The sequence below is a fragment of the Mercenaria mercenaria genome, chromosome 9 (genome assembly GCF_021730395.1).
Source record: "Mercenaria mercenaria strain notata chromosome 9, MADL_Memer_1, whole genome shotgun sequence".
Classification (NCBI taxonomy): domain Eukaryota; kingdom Metazoa; phylum Mollusca; class Bivalvia; order Venerida; family Veneridae; genus Mercenaria; species Mercenaria mercenaria.
This window is the reverse complement of record NC_069369.1, coordinates 71,909,958-71,935,437: the sequence shown is the minus strand read 5'-3', so window position 1 is coordinate 71,935,437 and position 25,480 is coordinate 71,909,958. Positions and strand designations below refer to the sequence as shown.

At 33.7% G+C, this 25,480-nt stretch overlaps 1 protein-coding gene across 1 annotated transcript in view; it reads left to right on the top strand.

The window, feature by feature from the left end:
- LOC128559578 (protocadherin Fat 2-like) overlaps positions 1-18,801 on the top strand; it is a 28,860-nt gene extending 10,059 nt beyond the window's left edge. The window contains exons 2-11 of the mRNA XM_053551677.1: positions 5,931-6,156; positions 6,876-7,000; positions 7,711-7,779; positions 8,177-8,326; positions 10,647-10,884; positions 11,066-11,193; positions 16,809-16,874; positions 17,402-17,563; positions 18,167-18,404; positions 18,696-18,801. Of these exons, the coding sequence (XP_053407652.1) occupies positions 5,931-6,156; positions 6,876-7,000; positions 7,711-7,779; positions 8,177-8,326; positions 10,647-10,884; positions 11,066-11,193; positions 16,809-16,874; positions 17,402-17,563; positions 18,167-18,404; positions 18,696-18,786 (1,493 nt within the window). The 3' untranslated portion in view covers positions 18,787-18,801. The remainder of the gene's footprint in view (positions 1-5,930; positions 6,157-6,875; positions 7,001-7,710; positions 7,780-8,176; positions 8,327-10,646; positions 10,885-11,065; positions 11,194-16,808; positions 16,875-17,401; positions 17,564-18,166; positions 18,405-18,695) is intronic.
- The last annotated feature ends 6,679 nt before the right edge of the window (positions 18,802-25,480 follow it).

Genomic DNA, 25,480 nt, shown 5'->3' with positions numbered 1-25,480 from the left:
CATCATTCAAGTATAAGAAACATTCTGTTCACTAAGACCAAAATTTTAACTTTAAACCCTTTTCCCAAAAATATTTTTCTTTGTTTCCAACAATAGTTAATTAGATGCTGTCCAAACCCTGCAATTATTTGCAAATTAAAAAACTCCTTTTGTATAATAATTTTTATCTCCCCTTTAAATTTTTTGTTTTAAATTGTAGAAATAAGTTGTTTTAAATTGAAAAACTGGAAGTTTTACTCTTTTGTTGCAGGGTATATATATTAAACAACGTTTCGGTAAGAATGTTATCAATTGGGAAAACCCAGGTTTTAGACTTCATTTTCTTTTTCCAAAACCAATTTTTTATTCGGGTCTTTAAAAAGAAAATAATTTATTTTCTTTTTTTTAAAATGGGATAAAATTTGTATTTAGGGCATTTGGAAAACCTAGAAAAATTTTTTCTAGTTATAAAATAAATGAAAAATTTGGGGTGTTTTGTTTGCTTTTCCTGCCTTTAGTAAACAAATAATATTAAATCCTTTTAAACAACATAGTTTTGGCCTCACTGTTTTTAAACTGTCGAAAATTTGTATAATTTTTTATTACAAATAAATATATTTATTTTTTGAAAAAGGGCTTTAATACTCTTTAACAATTTTAAATTATTTTATTTTTTAAAGTTTGTAATTATTGAAAACTGTGATAAAATTAATTATGCTTTGAAATCTCTTAAACTCTCAAAGGTGGCAAAGTACAGAAAAGTGATTTTTAAAATTTCTTTAAATTGATTGGGTATTGAGAATTTTAAATAAACAACAAAAATTTTAATTTCATCCAACATTTATGTCAAGGCTTTCTTGTAAGGGTTTTTAAATAACAAAATTTGGTTTTTTTTTTCCTTACCGCCTTGCTACGGGCGCTTAAAATCAATTTTTCCGCGGGGCTAAAAAGGAAATATTTTAAACGGCTTTTTTTCAAAAGGTAAAACTTTTGAAATAATGTTTTTTAAAACAATAAAAATCTAGGGGGTTTTTTTTTTCAGGGGGTTTGAGAATTGACAAATAGAACAAAAAAATGCGTCTTAAAATTTTTTTTTTAAGAATAAAATTTCCAAAGGGTTTTTCTAAAAAACCCCGGGTTTTTGATTCTTTGCGAAAGTATGATCAAAAAGGGCCGTGGGGACTGAGGGATATTTTGTTTCGCTGGACAAAAAAAACTCGGGGTTATTCTCCGAAAATCACATTTGGGGAACTTATTTTTTGTTTCAAAACACACAACATATAAAATTAGGGGTAAAAAATGAAAAACTACTTTTACGAGCGTGTACGCACCTAACGGAGACTCATTGCACCGGGGGTTTAATTAAACAAAAATCTAGACCTTCGGGGTTTATCGTCGATTTACCACGGTTCAAGTTAATGCGTGGGAATTAAAACCACGGGGGCTTTAGCCGAGGGGTTTTTAAAACTGTTAAAAGCATCTGAACGTTAAACCATGGTAAATTAACGAAAAAATAAAAGAAGGCCTAGATTGTTTTTTTCGACGCTCATTATTATTTTAAAAAATAATATAACAAAGGGCAAACCCAAAGCGAGCTCAAAAAATGTTTTTACTAAAAATAGTTCTCTTTTTTTGCACAAAGAAACTTTTCACTATCGCAAGAATTCGGGAGAACCTTTTCACTTAAAAAATCTACATTTAGGTCACCATGCCTATTTTGAAAATTTTTGGGGAGCCGGGTCACGGGACTCTTTACTGCTTCCCGTTTCTTTTTCTTTTTAATGACTTTTTTCCTTTTCTGGCCGATGCTTGATCTTTAAATGCAAATAATTTTTTTTTTAAACAATTTGAAATCATTTTTCATTATTGTTGAGTGATGAAAATTTTTAGAAATTTTGAATAAAGTTCGTATTCACCGGAAAGAAGTACTTCCTGGAGCACAAGTTCGCAGGGTGCGTTTTTTTAAACTTCCGCGAAACTTTCAAATCCACACCAATGTAAAGTATATTGCTTTACCGAAAACCGATTCCGAGCGGGCCCTTGGGGCCTGCTCCGAGCCCCCTTATCTCCTTCATTTAAGCGGGAAAATTATCGACTCAGGGGGCATTTGACGAAAAATTGACTTCATAATGCTCTCGCGCGTCAACCGTTGTTTTCGCAGAATTACAAGTTTGTTTTCCCTTTCTTTGTTTTAAGGAGGTGGGTTACCTTTCTTTTGAGTACCATGTCCAACCGGAAGCTAACGTGACTTTTTACACGCGTTTAGGGACAAACAAAATTTTTTTGTATTTTTTATTCTTTGAAAACAAATCATACCCCGTCTTCGATCTGACCTTAGGGTTTTAATAGCAGAAATGATGAAAAAATTCCGCAAAAACGCTTCAAAAAAATTTTCCTTAAAATGACGTCTTGACGCATACGTTACGTGTCATTTACCCCCCAAAAATTAAATATTTTTATCTTGAAAGTACGTAATTTGTGCATTTTCTTTTTTCAAACTATTTTCAAAAAACCAATTTTTGCTAAAATATTTTGTATGATTTTTCCCCTTTTTAAAATCAATATTTGCTTCTTTATGGTTATTGAAATGCTATGGGGGAGTAAGAAAATGGATGATGGAAACCCAAAGGGGGTTTTTGGGGAATATAGTTGGAGGGAATGTTCTTGTTACGGGCCATTTCAAATACAACATTGGGGCTTTTGTTTTGTAAAACCATTTTCGGGTTTTCCTTTTAAAATTGTTACTTATTCCAAAAAAACAAAAAATCAAAATTGTTCAAATTTCAAAAAAATTGTGGTTTTTTGAATTAAAATTGATGATCCATGAAACAAACCCCGTGACTAATGTATCTAAATGTAAAATTAAAACGTTACACTAGTCTTTTTAAGAAACACAGCTCGGCTTTTTTTTTTCTTTCAAAAAATATCCATAGAATAATCGGAAATCTGACATTTTCCATGAAAAAATGCCAAGGGGCTACTGCTGTAAGTTTCAACTTAAAATTTGTTTAAAAAATGCAATAACAAAAAATATAACTTAGGTAGAAAAAAATTTTTTTAAAGTTACATCAGTGAAAGAAATCTTTCAATATTATTTTATAAGAAATTACGACAAAAACAAAATAAGCCTTTTTTAAAAACACCTTGTTGCCGGGTTTACTTTAAACTTAAGAAAAATGGGTCCCAGTATAGTGCTTGGGTATTTTGCAAAAAATTTCCCAAATATTCCATTTTGGTTTTAACCCAAATGGCATGAAGACGTCGAAACCCCAATTTTTTTATACAATTGTTTAAAAATGGAGAAAATGCGTTACCATGGAAACACGAGCCCGCGACATATACATTTTAAGCGTATATTAGAAAGCTAACGTGCATACTAGTAAAATTTAGATTATGTGACTTCTACAGATATCAATGAAACCAAAATACACTGAAAAGTGTTAAATATCCGCATTTCCCCTTTTTCTTTCAATATGAATACCTTTGGAGGGTCTTTTCTTCAAACCCGTATAAAAATTGAACTTGAAGAGGACAGAGACAAAAGAACTGAGATTTTAGCAGTTAAAACTTCATATTACACGAAATACAAAAAGATGCTGCGGTTCAACTAATTTGAATTTACCCTTGTAACAAGGTAACCTACCTCCTTAACTGGAAATCAAACCGAGTCATGTTAGAATGCAGGATTTTGCTCTACATGTATGTAGGTTATTTGCTGATCGTGTTAGAATTTACTGTATATAATGCTTTTTGGTTATTTAACAACAGTGAATAGTAGAAAACTTATTTTTTTTGGACAAGAACACAATATTTATAACCCATAATTGGTATAATATCATGTTATATTATACAGTTCATGATTGTTATCTTAATATTCGCGGATGATTTCACAGTAATAGGCTCACAACGGACTATATCCATTTACCGAGAAAATTGTGCACTACTGGCTGGTCTGGATCAACAACAAATATTCAGATATTGATAAAATGCATTAAAACGCTGTGCAGGAAGCGTCCACATTGATTTTGCAGTAACGTCTTATTTATTTTCTTGTTGTCTTGTTGTTTTTATATTGCTATCACATGCAACGGTGTTAATTTACATAAATTTCTATATTCTGTAATTTATTGCCAAATTTGTCCATTAAATAAAAAGATATGCACACAATTGTCTATAATGATTAATAAGTGTTGCAATCAATAAAGATCCACACGGAGTAGAATTCGGCCAGTTTCTCTAGTTTGATGGTATGTTACAACTGGTGGAAGAAAGATGAAAATCGGAATTCGAACAAAATGATATGAGCCATGCCATGAGAAAACCAACATAGTGACTTTGCGACCAGCATGGATCCAGACCAGCCTGCGCATCCGCGCAGTCTGGTCAGGATCCATGCTGTTCGCTAACAGTTTCTCCAATTCCAATAGGCTTTAAAAGCAACAACATGGATCCTGGCCAGACTGCGCCGGATGCGCAGGCTGGTCTGGATCCATGCTGGTCGCAAAGCCACTAAGTTTGTTTTTCTCATGGCACGGCTCATAGGGTCCTTTAGATATTTGTAAACGGCAGTCATCTTAGATACATTGACCTTATCGTCTTGGCAATACACATTATGATATGTATGGCAAAATTACGTTAAATACAATTCCGCGTGGTACTTTTCGTCGGGCCCTTAAGGGTGTTTCTCTTATTGCTCTGTCTTCTGAAAAGGCATTGAGTACATACGTTTTTGGTTCTTAAGGTTTGCTTTTTATATATTTATACACGAGCATTTTTGTGTTTTACATGCTATACCTTTTTATTTCCATTACGTGCGTAAGAGATTCACCTGGAGGGGATTACTTTTATTTACACTGTCCCGTGTCTTTGGAACATGGTGGGGGTAAGAGTGAGGTTGGGTGCGCACCATAAACCGGTTTAAGCTCTCCAGTGGTGTTTTTGCCACTGACCGTTCCAAGGCGGTGCCCCACTGTGTTCCTTTGTTTGTTCGTTTTGTCCTTATGTGTTGGCTTTGTTTGTGTGTGTGTGTGTTCCTTTGTTTGTTCGTTTTTTTCCAATGTGTTGGCTGTGTGTGTGTGTGTGTGGTGCTGTGTGGTGTGTTTTGGTGCACGCGTCTGCGGCTATGGGGGTTTTGTTTTGAGGAGGCCCGCGTTTTTGGTGCTTTGGGATTCCCTGTTTGATATTTTTTGTATTTTAATTCAATTCCAAAAATACAATTAAATATTTAAACAGCTAGTAGTTATTTCAAAGTATTGTCGACAAGACAATTAGCAATTAGTTGTTATTGACATTCCATATATCGTGATGGCTAAGGATCTGAATCATGTTTTATTATTACGTCACTGTTGCCCTAAAAAAGGCTGCTGTTTCAATACAAGGATATTATTCAAACATATATTTATTTCTTATTTCTAGTCCAATTTTCATGTTATTTACGCCAGTTGTATCAAGTTCTTTATAACTAAAACGTTTTCAGATGTTGCATATTCGCCTCAGACAATGATTCAGACTGTATTTATTGAAAACACACTGTAAGCTATATCACTCTTATCAACACACACCCTTTTACTTGATTTTATATTAAATGGAAAGATTGTAGGGTACATATTTTATCCATCATAGAAATTTTTAAAAAGAAAAAAGAAAAAAAAATCATGACGCCACTGTACAACTACAGGAGAGTCGTCTTGAAACGGTGAAAACCCGTGAAATGAAACCAAATGGTGCTTACACTGGTTTAATTGTGTTGTGACCTTAAGACATACCAACAATATTAAGGCAGCACACAGATATTTCGCTCAAGAAAGAATCAACTCGACTTTAAATGTGCAACAACCTTACTTGTTTTGATTAGGGAAATGCAAACAGTATCTCAGCTTTCTAGGAAAAGTATGTAGGTTGCTTTTTTATTTTTTCTGTTTTTAATTTTAATTTTAATTTTTCATCTGCAGTGGTCACATGGACTACTCCGACCAATGGTCAGTCCATCAGCAAGGCAGAGAACACAACTGTAGACACTGTGATCGTAACATTGGCTGCTGATAATGCTACCACGTATACACTTGTCAGCCAGACACCAGACACCGGAAAATTTGACATACCAACGAACACCAGCAAACTCAAACTTATTGCTACCTTAGATTTTGAAACAGAAAAATCGTACACACTTGTTCTCAGGTAAGCATGCGAGTATATGCTGTATCTATTGCCACTCGTGGATGAATCAACACACATAAAATGTGTTAGTTTTAAGATAATTATGATTTAATGTTTTCGTAAATATACATTAAAATCGAAAATTGTGTGTTTACGAAACTCGTGCACAAAATGATAAAGATCAATCAATGGACTAGATAAATTACGTATAGCCGTTACCGTTTTTTTTTTAATTGCTGGCCATGAAAATAACTCATCTCTGATACATAGCTGCCACATTACGCTATATGTTATCGGGATGCGGACAACGGCGAAATTAGTAAAAATATAACAAACATAATTATAAGTAGTCATCAAGAGGAGTGGTTTCAGTAATGTGCAAACTTTATGTAATTGTATACGTCTAGTGCCTTTCACGTTAGTGTCTCATCGGGTAAAATATTAAAATATTATATTGCCTTTTGTATATGCAATTCTAAACGAATGAAAACCATAATGGTAATGAACGCTCTATGCATATTTAATAGGTTAAAGTGTCATTTCATTTGTTCTACCGTGCTATTGTTTATTTCATGAGTATGATATCCACTTTCATTACATTTTTTTTTTTATATTTCACATGTTGCTGAGTACATTAAATATTTAACCAGCAACCGTTTCTATGTATAAACAAGCGGTATTGATACTGCTATGGTGACTTTTAGCCTGTAAGGCCTTATGAGCTCTTCTCATGTTTCAAGGGCGGATGAAGGTACCGGCCAGAACGCAGATATAACCTATACAGTGAATGTGACAGACGTTAACGAAGCCCCAGTATTCAGCCCCACAAGTGCATCTCAAAATGTAGAGTCTGGTACTTCATCAGGTTAGATATAATATTTATGAGTCACTATTTTATTCAGCTCAACATGTACAGCAAGTATTGGCGAGTCTGGTAAAATGAAGTCTACTCAGCCCCACAAGTAAACATGTTACAGGCAATTTGTCATATCAATTATATTTGTATGAACAAATTATGAAAAATCATATTAGGCATATTCAATGTAAAGAATTGTCCATTTTCAAGTAAGAAAAAAATCGCTTTTTTAAATCATTTTCTGAAAATTAGCAGAGCCTCAGTTTAGATCCGAAGAAGTACATCAGTTTGACTGACATCTTTCACGTCATTACATTAAAAGCTGTTAAGTCGTTACTTTTAGCTATATTGCATCCGGAATTATCAAACCAGTGAAAATCATGTCTGTACCACATACTTGTCTTTTTTCAATCGACTGTTTCATTGATTCATGATACCTAAACCAGTTTGGACATTAGATAATATAATAAATAAGTTGGAGACGAATATCTGAACATAAAAAATAAACCATTTGATAGGATAAAGTCCTGTGCAAAGCAAAGTAGTGTTCCATGTATGATTTGAAATTATTATCTTATTGTACACATGATATAACTGGTTAAGCTATAATTTTGTAAAGCTCATTTAAGACAGTTCCTTAAGGTTGGTACAATATCTTGAATGTGGTTTCCGAGTTGAAAGACTTAAATCAAAATGTTAGAACATGTTATATATTTCAGGCACTATTTATGACGTATCTCAGAACGTCACAGACCCTGAAGAAGATGCGATAACATACTCGATTTCAGGTTAGGATTCAATATAACTATATCAAACGACCTTACTGTTAAAGATGTGCCTTATCGTAATAATTGTGTTAGATATCGGTAGTCACAATTTTATCTTCATACACGGTCTTGATACTGTTACTCATTTCCGTTTAACCTTTACCCTGCTAAATAAAATGGACTGGTCCATCATTCAATTTGGGCAATACCATATATTATTCAAAGGAGTATGTACTGAAAATCTACTGACTGAATAGCGAACAGTGCAGACCATATTCAGCTTGCAAATCACTTGCCGTCAGCAGGCTGAAGGTTAAGAATGAACTGCAAGTATTGATATTTTGCTTTTTGTAATCAACGCATTTGAATATTTAATGGCTCAGGGGTACACATTTTACGTAAATTCTTTTTCTTCCAGGGTCTGACCTTTCTGTTGATACAAACGGAGCTGTATCTCCAAATACAACATTAAATTACGACCCAGATTCACCAAGCATAACAGCTACAGTTACTGCCCGCGATGATGAATTTTCAGCAACATTCAATTTAACTATTAACATCAGGACTGGTAAATGAATATAACTTACATTAGCTTATAACACTGGTTCAATGCTCAAATTAGAAGCATTTACTGTCAGCGACAGTGAATTTTCAGTAACGTTCGCTTTAACTATTAACATCAAGACAGGTAAATATAGCATAACACTGGTTCAATGATCAAATTAGAAGCAGTTACTGTCAGCGACAGTGAATTTTCAGTAACGTTCGCTTTAACTATTTACATCAAGACAGGCAAATAAAACATAACACTAGTTCAATGATCAAATTAGAAGCAGTTACTGTCAGCGACAGTGAATTTTCAGTAACGTTTGCTTTAACTATTAACATCAAAACAGGCAAATAAAGCATAACACTGGTGAAATGATCAAATTAGAAGCAGTTACTGTCAGCGACAGTGCATTTTCAGTAACGCTCGCTTTAACTATTAACATCAAGACAGCATAACACTGGTTCAATGATCAAATTAGAAGCAGTTTCTGTCAGCGACAGTGAATTTTCAGTAACTTTCGCTTTTGCTTTTAACATCAAGACAGGTAAATAAAGCATAACACTAGTTCAATGATCAAATTAGAAGCAGTTACTGTCAGCGACAGTGAATTTTCAGTAACGTTCGCTTTAACTATTAACATCAAGACAGGCAAATAAAGCATAACACTGGTTCAATGATCAAATTCGAAGCAGTTACTGTCAGCGACAGTGAATTTTCAGTATCGTTCGCTTTAACTATTAACATCAAGACAGGTAAATAAAGCATAACACTAGTTCAATGATAAAATCGGAAGCAGTTACTGTCAGCGAAAGTGGATTTTCAGTAACGTTCGCTTTAACAATTAACAACAAGACAGGTAAATATAACATAACTTACATTAGCCTATAACACTATTTCAATGCAGTTACTGTCAGTGACAGTGAATTTTCAGTAACGCTCGCTTCAACTATTAACATCAAGACAGGTAAATAAAGCATAACACTAGTTAAATGATCAAATCGGAAGCAGTTACTGTCAGCAACAGTCAATGTTCAGTTACAATTAACATCAAGACAGGTAAATATAGCATAACACTGGTTCAATGATCAAATAAGAAGCAGTTACTGTCAGCGACAGTGAATTTTCAGTAACGTTCGCTTTAACAATTAACATCAAGACAGGCAAATAAAGCATAACACTGGTTCAATGATCAAATTAGAAGCAGTTACTGTCAGCGGCAGTGAATTTTCAGTAACGTTCGCTTTAACAATTAACATCAAGACAGGTAAATTTAGCATAACACTAGTTCAGTGATCAAATTAGAAGCAGTTATGTCAGCGACAGTGAATTTTCAGTAAAGTTCGCTTTAACTATTAACATCAAGACAGGTAAATATAGCATAACACTGGTTCAATGATCAAATTAGAAGCAGTTACTGTCAGCGACAGTGAATTTTCAGTAACGTTTGATTTAACTATTAACAACAAGACAGGTAAATATAACATAACTTACATTAGCCTATAACACTATTTCAATGCAGTTACTGTCAGTGACAGTGAATTTTCAGTAACGTTCGCTTTAACTATTAACATCAATACAGGTAAATAAAGCATAACACTAGTTCAATGATCAAATCGGAAGCAGTTACTGTCGGCGACAGTGAATTTTCAGTAACGTTCGCTTTAACTATTAACATCAAGACAGGTAAATATAGCATAACACTAGTTCAATAATCAAATTAGAAGCAGTTACTGTCAGCTACAGTGAATTTTCAGTAACGTTCGCTTTAACTATTTACATCAAGCCAGGTAAATAAAGCATAACACTAGTTCAATGATCAAATCGGAAGCAGTTACTGTCGGCGACAGTGACTTTAAAACTTACTCTTTACTTATAACATCAAGACAGGTAAATACGAGAAAAATGTTGAACACCAGTGTTGAACACCATTATATACATTTGTTATTTTTTATTAAATGTGTAGATAGTCTGAAATATTTTAATAAAAATGCTGATCATGGCTAAAAATATAAAGTAAATGTATATGTAGACATACAATTACAATAAAGTAACAGTCATTTTATAACAGGAAATACTTCCATTTTAGTGATAGTTCACATTAATACGGTGTTAAACCTGACAATCATGTAGAATAATGTTTACATAAGCATAATTATAGCATTTTATATTGCATTACTTCAGTTTTAGTATTTGGGTTGATGGTTCACAAGTATAACCTTCATTTTTCTACAAAATAGAATAACTTAATACGACAATAATGAATTATGTTTTATCTGAAAGATACTGCTTTTTAGTATAAATTCCTTCCCGATATAATTGTAAAACTCGTTTTTGACAGTTCCAGTATTTAACTTCACTAGTAATCCTATGGATTTTCCGGAATCTTCCGCCGCTGGTAGCACTTTATATACATATGCTTATACCGATGACGACGGTGACACTTCTCCAACATTCAGCATAACTGCCCAGTCCGTCGACGGCACGTTTGAACAAAGAGGAAATACAGCCATTGTGGTCGCTTCTGGACGATCTTTCGACTTTGAAGGGAACACGACACAATATAATATCTCCATGCAGTGAGTTTGTACATCATTGATAATAATATTTGAATATATGATATTCTTCTAAAACGGCAATATGTTGACACGGGTGATTTACCAAACACATTGTTTCCTGAAAGAACATAACAATTCATTAATTGAAAGCTTTAAAGTAATGCTGCCCAAAATGTTATTTCACATATCCTTCTAACTTCAGAGCCGTTGATGCAAGTGGTTTTACAGGAACGGCCACACTTACAGTGAATATCACCAATGTCAATGACGAGAATCCCAAATTTACTTCGTCTGCTGATCCAGTTTACGTTCCTGAAACAACGGCCACAGGTAAACAATTACAGTGTAACTTCCGAAAACCGGACCTTCCGAAAACCGGAAACCTTTGAAAACCGAATGAAACTAAAGGTCCCGATTTTTTCTGCTCTTATTTCTATATATTTTAAACTTCTGAAAATCGGAACTTCCGAATTCTGAAAACCGGACGATTTTTGAAGGACCGTTTATATTTTAACACTAAAATTGACATCCGAAAAACCCAACAGCAAATTTTTTGCGGGTTAAAGTGCACCTGTTAATCCAAAAACGCTGTTTAACATGTCCTTTTGTTTCTATCAGCGCCCCTGTTTTTTTTGACACGCTAGATAATCCAATGATCATAAGATGCTAAGAAAGGAAGTAATTAGTGATATTTTCATTTGTATTCAATTATGAAAACGTGATAAATTAAATATCTTAGTGTGATAAACTTTTTTAATGTTTTGAACGAAAGAAGATAGGTGTTTTAGTTCATTTAGTTACATCGATTAAACTATGCTTGTCAACATTAACGAAATGTGACGAACCCCCGACTCCAAAGATGGTAAAATGTAAGTGAAAAATATTTTCGTAAATGCTATTATTCAAGATATTTTTTTTTTTTATATTTGTTATTTATTTTATTTATTATCCTTAATGTTATAATTAATTAATTAATTATTTACTTTTAATAAAATTGTAAAATTAAAAAGCATAATAAACTCCTACATCCTACGTGTGAGAAAACAACTCTTGTGCACCAAGTCCACTTTGCCTACAAACTTTCGAACTTCTGAATTCCGGAAACTTCCAAAAACCGAACTTTTAGGCTGGTCCGGAGGTCGTTCGGTTTTCGGAAGTTACACTGTATATAGTTTTCATCCTTATACTAGGAAAAAGGATGGACAAGTACATGTAGCCCAAAATGTTTCAGGCCGAATTGATTGAACTGCATCCTAGAGGGTTGTGGAAATGTAAACTTTCATCTGTAAATTCTAGTCCCTGGGTTGAGCAGAACTTAACATTTATATATGATACAAGTACCAAAATATATAAATAAGTGACATCTGCAGATGTTTTCATACGGCAGTGTACATAGAACCTTCATTAGTTTATACTAATTTGTTTTAGCTCGATTGTGATGAAAGCTACAAGCTTATTGGAACCACTGTCGTGTCCGCTTCCAGGAAAAACCAGTACTGGTGTCATATGAGAAGTCATGACCCCTGGATTGAGCGGCCGACACCTTAACCACTAGACCACCGCTCCCCTTAGAACCTTCATTGACAAATAGAGTGCCATTTTATAAAAAAGTTAATGGTTTCTATTTTAAATGATAAATTACTTTACAACAAGTTAAGGGATTCATCTGACCAGAAACAATAATAGTTACATAGCCAACGTCATTCTAATTTAAGCAAACACACCGTTATTACACTGTATCTTGGAAAAAATACTAGTCTGACGTATGACAATATCTACATTAATATTTAAAACATAAAATTGTATATTATTTTGCTAAATTGGTATAAAATTACATCGTTGTATTGATATTTAGTATTACTTGATCGAAATCAAATCTTTTGACCTATAGATTGAGGTGCGGATAATTATTCTTATTTTAGTCCCTGCTTCATTGGAAAGAGATTTGTTTGCCCTCATTTGTCCGTCCGTCAGTCTGTCTATCACACATAGTGGGATCCTGCGATAGGTTTTTAAGATACAAGCCATGTTTTCTCATGAACAGACTCAATCAAACCGAGACTGCTAATATTCTGCTTGGTTCCACTCTTTGCTTCAAAAAGATCTTTATACAGATTGTATTAACTATCACAACAGCATCTTTAACTGCCATGTGGCGACTGTAAAAAGTCTCCCCTTTCTTGGATTCAGTTTTGTTATATTTTCTGATTCTTTGGGATCATGGAGTCCATTCAATTGATGTGTAATAGAGTTCCGCTTAAGCCGGTGCTAGGGGCGTGAGAGGTGTTGCATATTTCATTACCTCTCATTAACATACTCAGTTAAACCGAGTCTGCTATAATTCTGCTTGGTTGCATTTTTTACTTCCAGAGGATCTTCTTACAGATTTTATTAACTATCACAACAGCATCTTTAACTGCCATGTGGCGACTGTAAAAAGTCTCCCCTTACTTGGATTCAGTTTTGTTATATTTTCTGATTCTTTGGGATCATGGAGTCCATTCAATTGATGTGTAATAGAGTTCCGCTTAAGCCGGTGCTAGGGGCGTGAGAGGTGTTGCATATTTCATTACCTCTCATTAACATACTCAATTAAACCGAGTCTGCTATAATTCTGCTTGGTTGCATTTTTTACTTCCAGAGGATCTTTTTACAGATTTTATTAACTATCACAACTATCACAACAGCAATCTTTAAGTGCCGTGTGGCAGCTGTAAAAAGTCTCCCCGTACTTGGATTCAGTGTTGTTATATTTTCTGATTCTTTGGGATCACGGAGTCCATTCAATTGATGTGTAATAGAGTTCCGCTTTAGCCGATGCTAGGGGGCGTGAGAGGTATTGCATATTTCATTACCTCTCATGAACTTACTCAATTAAACCGAGTCTGTTATAATTCTGCTTGGTTGCATTCTTTGCTTCCTAAGCATCTTTTTACAGAATTTGTTAGTACATTTATAGATGGCTATATAGAGAATTAGCATGCCCTTTCCTTATGTTGTTGTGGCAAAAAGGTGGTTTCTATGGCAACAAAGTTATGATAGAATAGTAGCAATGGATGTTGCAATAATGTAAACAAATTATGATATTTTATGGTGAAACTTTATACCTAGATAGATTACAAGATGAAAATTGTGGATGCATTTTTATTTTGTTAAAGCAGAAACAAGTGGAATAAATATTCCAAAAATATAACAAAAAGTAATATTATTCGACTACGTAACAAGTGGAATAAATATTCCAAAAATATAACAAAAAGTAATATTATTCGACTACGTAAAAATTAAAATTAATTTTCATGAAATATGATACATGGCTGGACAGCAATATAGAGATTATGCACGTCCTTTTATTTTGTTGCTAGTGTACAACGGCTGTTAAAAATGCTTAGACTTTGTCTCTAGCTTATTGGTACTTGAATGAAGCAAAACAAGGAATACACAATCATGATATGCACACTTTCTACTAATTTCACTGCAAATTTGACGTGATTGAGATCATACAGTCAGAAGTTATACCTCCTCGAAAACAGTCACTTACAGAACCCGGCGCACGGTGATCATATTTCAACGACGATAACGACGTCGTGACTTTATCGAGATGCTTTCATTTAAGTTTGCATTAATTTGTATTTTGTAAATTTCTGTTATTAATTTTGATTAACAATACCTGGGTAATAATAAGTTGTTTGATGATAATACTGAAAACAGTATGAACTCTTAAGCCAAGCATTTCATACAGGGCGCGCACTGTGAGTAGTTGTTCTTTATCGAAAGCGTCATAGATTGACGTTAACGTCGAATCACGGATTTGCTGTTTTCAACGTCGACCTTCGCTTACTTCTAGCAACTCTGGGTCATTTGCGAATCGTTTGTACCACCTGAAAACCAAGACGCAGATGACCGAAACTTGTTATGGTGTCTGCTTCATTAGTTTATTAATTTGATTATGTCTACATAACAACTGTCTGATTATTTATGAGAGAAGATGACGAAGTTACAAACGTTATATTAAAACAATAATATTCACGGTTTTACTTCCGCCTCCCATGTTCGAATGACGCCATACTTTCAGTACATGGTGCCTAGACGTTTTGCTGTACTTTTGCATATTTTCAGGTAAACAAGGGGAACATTAGCGGTCGAAATAATGATAAATAAAAAGGCGACTGCGTCGGATATGCGTAACTATGTTAATTAAAACATTCTACGCGCCTCGCCTTTTAGCAAGAATGTTACAAAACTATACGACCGAATCACACAAAATTGCGAATTACAATCTTATTTCTTACATTGCACTTTACGAAAAAGGCGGTTTTTTTTTTGACAACAAGTCTACGTTATTTTTGAACAGCCCTCGTATTGACACTTTGATGATGACGTCGTGTTTAGTCTAGAAGACGCTAATGGAATTGACGTTGTCTATAATACGAAAAACAAAAATTTAGCAGAAAAGTTAACACGCGATAAATAGTTGGTTTGTTTGTTTCCACATTGAATTAATTAACCCATATCATGCTGGACACGAGTGATTCTGCCTTTGCGACCAGTGCAGATCATGATCAGCCTGCACAACTGTCAGTATATTTTTGGTGTGTACCCCTTTTAACAGTTAATGGTACTATCCAAATTGAAAGATCGACAAGTTCATTATTGAAATTTAGCAGGGTAAGGATTAATCTTGATGATTAACAGTTATCAGAACCTCACATTTATTATTATTTTATTCAATTCTTTTAGAAATAGACCTTCTATGTAATTTCAAATTCTGTTTCATAACTTCAATGCAAAATATTTTTATTTTACAACCAGAGAAAAGATTTCTGTTTAGAAACCTCTGTAATGGACGGTATATTCAACTTACTGCCCTTAATGTGTGTAAATCATTTAGCATAAATAGACGCTAAAATTAATTTGCCACACTATTTTGCAATATCATTTTATACTTCTACAGAACTACCGAACTTAAAACAACATATCAAATGAATATCATAAATGCTTTTTACAAATCATTAAACCCTTACCTATATGTTTTCTTATGACAACACTTTTCTTACAATGGCAACCATAAGAGAAAATAACAATTTGAACCTTTAAAGAAAGTCTATGTCTTGTGATAACATCATCGTCAACAAAAGATTTTCATACTGAGATTAGGAGAATAACATAGTGACTGGATAGTTGTTAGTTTAGTTCTTACTGTCTGTGCCTAAAAGGCTTCATAGTTAATACGTGTTTCAGTGTAGATCTTGAATATCTAGAATAAGCTTAAAAAGTATGTCGAATAGCATTCATTTCCATAGTAAATCGTGTTTACTTTTTTCAAACAAGTTTGAATTACAATTTGATAGAATTCGGCTTCAGATCATGTAAGCGAAACGGCGGTGAAGAGCCATGCAAAATATATCTTAACCAACTCTTAACATTGCACCAAACAGTACATCAACAGTTTTCGTAAATATAGTAACAAAACATTTTTAAATGCCTTTCATCAGAAACTTTTAGCTAATTCCTTTATTCAATTTTTATATTTTCTGTTTTTCTTTTTTTTGCCTTTTTTATATTTGAGAAAAAGTCATATAAAATAAAAGTGTTACAAGTCAGCAAAACACCAGTAGGTGGAACATGATATGAGCCGCGCAATAAGAAAACCAACATAGTGCATTTGCGACCAGACCAGCCTGCGCATCCATGTCAGGATCCATGCTGTTTGCTTTCAAAGCCTTTTGCAATTAGAGAAATTGTTAGTGAACAGCATGGATCCTGACCAGACTGCGCGGATGCGCAGGCTGGTCTGGATCCATGCTGGTCATGGCGCGGCTCATATATTTTGTCTACTCACTGTTAATCTGTATTTACTACTTTTCTTTTTACATCTGATTCTTACGTCTTTTTTCCCCATGAAAACAAAACTGTTTTAAATTTCCAACAAATTATTTTCCCTTCAGGTACTACTGTCTATACTGTTCAAGCGACCGATGATGGGGATTCAATGAACTACATCATAGTTGACGGTAAATATTTCATTGACCATCTCTTTTACCATAATGTAGCTGTTGTTACACTGACTTACCTGTGAGATAGAAAGAGGTTTGTGACAAACACTGTTACATATGTAGTCCATTCCAAAAATTATATCGAAAGTTGCATACATTTTATCAGCAATCTAGAGCTCAGTAAATATTTATGGACTTCCAGTAAGTACTTTGCAGACTTGATTTCTGAGGCAGTGTGTGTACATGTTCTCTTTGTTAATTGACTTAGGACAATGTCTCCAAGATCATACCTCTTCTATCTCTGCCGAATATACCACATCTTCCAGCGTTTGTATCTTATATAATAAACAGTACTAAATAGATCTAAAAATACATGAATGAAAGAGTCTATTCCTGTTTTTCAGACCGTGCTTCTTTATTTGTCTCTTAGAATCATCTCATTAGACACGTGACCCTGATACGACTTAACACTAACAAATCATATTTATAAGCATATAACTGTTCATTAAAATTACTTGATATTGACAACTTCCATTTTATTTTAGGGAATACAGGCACTGACTTTCAGATTGCCAACAGCAGCACTGGGACAGTAACAGTTGCTAATACTTTATCATTTACCAGAACGTCGGAGTACAATTTAGTATTTCAAGCGGATGACGGCAGCCAACAAAGCAATCAAACAGTTATGTTTAACATTAAAACTGGTTAGTAGTGTTTTGCAAACTTTAAGGAGTAATGTCTTGCCATTCATTGAAGTAATATAATATGGTATTACATGTCCCTATGGATTTGGCCTAATGAGTTTAAATAAGCTTTATTTTCTGTTTTTCTCGATCATAGTTCAATTATTTCATGTCACGACGCGCGGAAGGTGACATCTGCACTAAATTTCTGTTGTAAGATAACAAGATATTGTAGGATTGTCTCTGACGGGTTTCTGTGATGATAAAAAAGCGATAATTCACTGAAAATAATGGTACTTATGAGTCAGAAAATTGTAAGAATGTAATTTGTTGCGTTGGTCACAAACGTCAGCTGTTATAACCATTTAAGTGCATTTGAAACCATTAGACACAAAATTGAATTCCCTATTTACATGCAATTTAAGGTAATTTGGGAAAGATAAAAATATATTTGGTTCTAGCTGCCAACACACTAATAGTCTCTATTCTTCCCCAAAATAGTATTTACTTATCTCAAAATCGTCTCTACTTTTCCCCCAAAATGTCTTACAGAACAAAGAATAAAGCAGACAAAAAATGGTTATGATAATTTTATCTTAAACAAGCTTTGTTTTGTATTGTCAGTTCCACAGTTGACATTACCAGAGTCGAATACAAAGGAAATCATGGAGACTGTTAGCATTGGTCATACAGTATATACGTTCGAAGCTTCAGATGCCGACGGAGACACCAGCTTCACATATTCTATTGTGGAACAGTCAGACGATGGAAAATTCGATGTGAATGCCGACAGTACGGCGGTTGTGACCAAAGCCGAGTTTGATTATGAAAATGGGGATAGAAATTTTACAATAACTTTAAAGTAAGTTTTGCACAGTATTTGTTTTTATGATATTAGAAAGTTATATAACTTAATAGATCTAGTAAGAGGGGTGTTCGAGAAGTTGTAAAAGTAGTTCTGATACTTCTGGAAAGCCTAAAAACTAATTTGATACTTCTGGAAAGCCTGATAAGAATTCATATGAAAATGTGACTCTAAACCAAACAAAAGTCTTCTGAACTGTTTTTAAATTTCGTGCCTTCGTTTTCTACATGTCTAAAATGATCAATAATCTTCTTATGCATTAACCTACACATATTGTATTGTCCTCAGTGTGTCAGACACATTTCCCTTGACATCCACAACGGTTTTGACTGTTGCTATAGGCCAGCTGTCCAAAATGTTATTTCACATATCCTTCTAACTTCAGAGCCGTTGATACAAGTGGTTTTACAGGAACGTCCACACTTACAGTGAATATCATCAACGTAAATGACGAGAATCCCGAATTTACTTCGTCTGCTGATCCAGTTTCCGTTCCTGAAACAGCGACCACGGGTAAACAATTATACGAGGGGTGTTCAATAAATACCCGGAAAAGTGCTCTCATTTCTTTATTTCTGGTCTCACTTTGCTAAAAATTCAAAATATGACGGATATGAACATACTGAATGCAAATACCTAAATTACAGATTTCAGAACATGCACAATATTTATTTGTCGTCTCCTAGGCAACGCCATCACCTCAAAAGCGACCCAACGTCATTATGATGCTGTCATATCACACTCAGTTTATCAATACAACTCGTGAGTACCATTGATTCAATGTTTATCACCATTAAATGCATTTTTACACCTTCCTAAGAATAAATAAATACTGTTCATATGATGTTCCTGGCGTATTGAAGAAATTGGACACTGAACTGATGCCCTATCAAGGAGCTATTTAATTTATTAAATGTGACTGAGCGTTATTTTTCATGTCTGTAACATAAGTCGTCAGAAATATTCTCCTGACCACTTTTAAACGTCACGTCCCACTAATAAAATTTTGTTTCTTCGGGGCATTGTCCCTTTAAAACTTTTTCAGCATAGCATTTGTCTCTTTCCTTTATTTTGGATTCAGAACACAAAATGTTATCTCACATTTCCTTTCAACACTGATTTTCAAGCGACGACCAACTCAATATGCCTGCCAAATATTTTAATGATGTCACATTTATAATTTGACGTTATTGGCGTAACGCTTACTTTTCATACCAATATTCACCCAATTTAAAAAAAGGTAGCTTGAAAAATTGGTAAGTGGCAAGTAATGTTTTAGTGCATGTAAAATAGAAAAAGAGACAAAATTGGGCCGGATGACGTCACATGACGTTGCCATGGGGACTCGCATTTACTTATTATTTATCCAAAGACAATCTAATTTTGACATATCAACTCAGTATTCCCTAGTCTACATTTTGTAGCATTTTCATTTATTTTTGTTGATACCTGAAGAATTGAGAGCACTTTTCCGGGTATTTATTGAACGCCCCTCGTATAGCTTTCATCCTTATGCTAGGCAAAAAGATGGACAAGTACATGTAGCCCAAAATGTTTCAGGCTGAATTGATTGAACTGCATCATAGACGGTTGTGGAAATGTAAACTTTCGTCCGTACCTTCTAGTCCCTGGGTTGAGCAGAACTCAACATTTATATATGATACAAGTACAAAAATATAAATTAGTGACATCTGCAGATGTTTTCATACGGCAGTGTACATGGAAACTTCATTGATAAACAGAGTGCCATTCCATGAAAAAGCGGGTCCCCATTTAAAGTAATTGGTTTCTATTTTAAATGATAAATTACTTTACAACAAAAAGCAATTCTATTGATGAATGAACATAACTTATGACGTACAGTTGTTACCCGCTTCAGTAAGTACTTAAGGAGATGTCACGGCTGAGATAGTTTAGCCTTATTACAATACACAGAAATTGTGTTTCCAATACATGTGCTCATTAGATAAATCCTCAAAATCTATGTGAAAATAAGGGATGTGTTTTGTATGATTGCACTGTGAGTTGCTCTAATTACTGACAAATGACAGAAATAATAGGAATTCGTACGAGAGATGGATAGACAAAACGACAGTGAGGTAACGATATATTCTTTTATTGTTTTAATGTATGAATTGTAAGCTACAATAAAGAATACCCATTTTATGAAAATCAAACTGGAAGTTAGAAATAACAGAAAAAAATTAATTAGGTCATGAGTCATCATATACCTGTCAAATTTTGTCATTAGTTTTCACGAGCTGTCAAAATTATTTTTATCTGTCTATTCTGCAAATGCATTGTTTTTGAAAGTATCTTGGACGAATATTGTAATGTGTAACTTACTTTACATTCCACATTAATATTTGTGCTTGAAATTGCTTTGTTGAGCTCACCGACGTCACATATATCTATTGTTTTAGTTTATTGTCTGTTATAAAGGTACCAAATCTCAATATTAAGATATAAGAATTGTTCCTTTCTGGTAGACAAAGGAAACCATTTGGTTGAATCATGATATAACGGTTTTTGGAAAGAACTGAATATTCTTTGGTTTTTTGTTATTCACCGGAAATTAAAAAAGTGACATCACCTTAAGTTAAGGGATTCATCTGACCAGAAACAATAATAGTTACATAGCCAACGTCATTCTAATTTAAGCAAAAACAGCGTTATCACACGGTATCTTGGAAAAAATACTCGTCTGACGTATGATAATATCTACACTGATATTTAAAACATAAAATTGTATATTATTTTGCTAAATTGGTATAAAATTACATCGTTGTATTGATATTTAGTATTACTTGATCGAAATCAAATCTTCTGACCTATAGATTGAGGTGCGGATAACTATTCTTATTTTAGTCCCTGCTTCATTGGAAAGAGATTTGTTTGCCCTCATTTGTCCGTCCGTCAGTCTGTCTATCACACATAGTAAGATCCTGCGATAGGTTTTTAAGATACAAGCCATGTTTTCTCATGAACAGACTCAATCAAACCGAGTCTGCTAATATTCTGCTTGGTTCCACTCTTTGCTTCAAAAAGATCTTTATACAGATTGTATTAACTATCACAACAGCATCTTTAACTGCCATGTGGCGACTGTAAAAAGTCTCCCCTTTCTTGGATTCAGTTTTGTTATATTTTCTGATTCTTTGGGATCATGGAGTCCATTCAATTGATGTGTAATAGAGTTCCGCTTAAGCCGGTGCTAGGGGCGTGAGAGGTGTTGCATATTTCATTACCTCTCATTAACATACTTAATTAAACCGAGTCTGCTATAATTCTGCTTGGTTGCATTTTTTACTTCCAGAGGATCTTTTTACAGATTTTATTAACTATCACAACAGCATCTTTAACTGCCATGTGGCGACTGTAAAAATGTCTCCCCTTACTTGGATTCCGTTTTGTTATATTTTCTGATTCTTTGGAATCATGGAGTCCATTCAATTGATGTGTAATAGAGTTCCGCTTAAGCCGGTGCTAGGGGCGTGAGAGGTGTTGCATATTTCATTACCTCTCATTAACATACTCAATTAAACCGAGTCTGCTATAATTCTGCTTGGTTGCATTTTTTACTTCCAGAGGATCTTTTTTACAGATTTTATTAACTATCACAACTATCACAACAGCAATCTTTAAGTGCCGTGTGGCAGCTGTAAAATGTCTCCCCGTACTTGGATTCAGTGTTGTTATATTTTCTGATTCTTTGGGATCACGGAGTCCATTCAATTGATGTGTAATAGAGTTCCGCTTTAGCCGATGCTAGGGGGCGTGAGAGATATTGCATATTTCATTACCTCTCATGAACTTACTCAATTAAACCGAGTCTGTTATAATTCTGCCTGGTTGCATTCTTTGCTTCCTAAGCCTCTTTTTACAGAATTTGTTAGTACATTTATAGATGGCTATATAGAGAATTAGCATGCCCTTTCCTTATGTTGTTGTGGCAAAAAGGTGGTTGCTATGGCAACAAAATTATGATAAAATAGTAGCAATGGATGTTGCAATAATGTAAACAAATTATGATATTTTATGGTGAAATTTTATACCTAGATAGATTACAAGATGAAAATTGTGGATGCATTTTTATTTTGTTAAAGCAGAAACAAGTGGAATAAATATTCCAAAAATATAACAAAAAGTAATATTATTCGACTACGTAACAAGTGGAATAAATATTCCAAAAATATAACAAAAAGTAATATTATTCGACTACGTAAAAATTAAAATTAATTTTCATGAAATATGATACATGGCTGGACAGCAATATAGAGATTATGCACGTCCTTTATTTTGTTGCTAGTGTACAACGGTGTTAAAAATGCTTTAGACTTTGTCTCTAGCTATTGGTACTTGAATGACTTTCTGCCATTTTGCATTAATTGCTATTTTCCTCTATATTGGGACCACTTGTTAATCCAATGTTTGAATTCATCAAGATTTTCTACTTGCATTTTTTTTTTTGGAAAGAGAATTTATATACGCCATCTGTCCATCTGTTAGCAATTTCGTGTCAGCTCTGTAACTATTGAACCCCTTGAAGGATTTCGAAGAAACTTGAAACAAAGTTCACCATACCAAGGTCAAGGTCACATTTAGGTTTCAAAGGTCATGCTTTCGGATGTATATAATATATTGCTCTGCATTGTGGTGCTCTTCTTATCTACTTGCTAAAACTTGTATTTTGATCTGCAATGTCTAATTCCCCGAGTCTTAGAGAAGTCCGGAATCACTATTATGAAAAGTTTCTAACATAGATTACCAGGAAACCTAGTACGTGGGGTAAAACGTCATCAGTATTGCTGCGGGTACTTGTCAACCATTGAATAGTCATACACACTAGGTATAACATAATAAATGGACAAAATCCTCTCTACTCTATTTGGCCAAGGCAGAAAAAATCTACCCTTTGATATTACCTCAGTTTTATCCAGATTTTTACTTCATAATGAAAAATTAATAAATATGATCATCTTGCAGTTTGCCAGTACTTATTTCTGTTGAATTGTTTCGATTAAATGATTTTATTCAAAGAAGAATAAAAGGTGGGATTTCATCTGCCCAAGTCATAATGAGATGGGCGCAGGGACTTTGTCTCAAATAGAAACAATATTGAACTGTAGAAAAAAAAGCTGTTTGATCTGTGTTCAATATATAGTGACACATAGGAAATAGTTTGAAAAAAGCATAATTAATTAAATCAGCTTAACATATTAAATCCCTCAAAGTCTGGTTACTGAGCATTTGTCCAGCATGTTTCTCTTAGAGCTTCAGATATTTCTGTCGTGCTCTTTTTACGCTGAACTTCAATTTTTATGTAGCTGCGCTGATCCTGCAATGTAAACGCGGCCTTGACACTTTGAGTGATGTCATTTGATGTCACATTATAAAAACGTCATACAACATGACCTCATAATCAATTAGCGTTTTAATCGCAATAAGATAAATATGTAAGCTTCAAAGTTTCAGTGTGATTTGAAATATACTTTTAGAAATATTTTGTTTGTGTCACTATATATTGAATGCCCCTCGTAACTTAATGTATTTGACATTCTCCTTGATTTTTAGTTAGTTTTATTTAGCATCAGAAATAGCATACAAATATATAACATAATAACATAGTATTAAAACGATAGAAAAATAAAAATTTGTGCATAAAATTTTAATGTTGAACATCTAAATTGAACAAAAATAATAATATCACACAGTTTATAATGATCACAGAAAATATACAGAATTTTATCGACTCTGAAAGATGCTCTTAGATAATCATATTCTTTAAATTCATGCTAAAATTAATTGATTAAAAACAAAATCCAAGATGACAAAGATCCTGACTTGGAATAGTATGCTGATGCTGGGAAAGCCCAGAAAAGTCTGAAGACTTATTTCCACTGGGATTCCAGTTTAATTGAAAGAAAAGAAAGAAAAAAACACTATCTATGAAGAACATGCATCAGGAATAATGTTTATCAATAGAAATATATCTAAATCTACTTTCAAATAAAGCTATGTTCGTTTAAAAAAATTGTTTCTCTTCTTAAGATGTGTTATATATTTAAAAGGCAAGATTACAGTAAATAGACATAAGGATTCTTTTTATTTTGTTAAATTTAATGGGCACAGTTAACCATGCAAAGTTGATACAACAAAATTCTATTAAATTAACAAATAAACAAATTTAACATTAAATGGAAACATAATTATTATTTCTTTTTTCATCAAGTAATAAAAATAAACATATATTATGTGAATTGTATCTAAAACAGCACTAATAGACATGCATGTACAGTTCCATGATATAGATCTGTCATTTTTAGCTCATCTGATTTTTTGAAAAAAAATGATGAGTTATTGTCATCACTTGAGCGGTTGTCGGCGTCGGCGTCGGCGTTGCCTGGTTAAGTTTTATGTTTAGGTCAGCTTTTCTCCTAAACTATCAAAGCTATTGCTTTGAAACTTGGAATACTTATTCACCATCATAAGCTGACCCTATATAGGAAGAAACATAACTCCATCTTGCTTTTTGCAAGATTTATGGCCCCTTTTGTACTTAGAAAATATCAGATTTCTTGGTTAAGTTTTATGTTTAGGTCAACTTTTCTCCTAAACTATCAAAGCTATTGCTTTTAAACTTGGAATACTTGTTAACCATCATAAGCAGACATGTACATCAAGAAACATAACTCATCTTGCTTTTTGCAAGAATTATTGCCCCTTTTGGACTTAGAAAATCAGTTTTCTTGGTTAAGTTTTATGTTTAGGTCAGCTTTTATCCTAAACTATCAAAGCTTTTGCTTTAAAACTTGCAACACTTGTTCACCATCATAAGCTGACCCTGTACATCAAGAAACATAACTCCATCCTGCTTTTTGCAAGATTTATGGCCCCTTTTGGACTTAGAAAATATCAGATTTCTTGGTTAAGTTTTATGTTTAGGTGAACTTTTTCTCTTAAAAAATTCAAAGCTTTTGCTTTTAAACTTGCAAACTTGTTCCCACAATAAGCTGACCCTGACAGAAAGCAACATAACCCCAAACCTGCTTTTTGCAAAAATTATTCCCCCT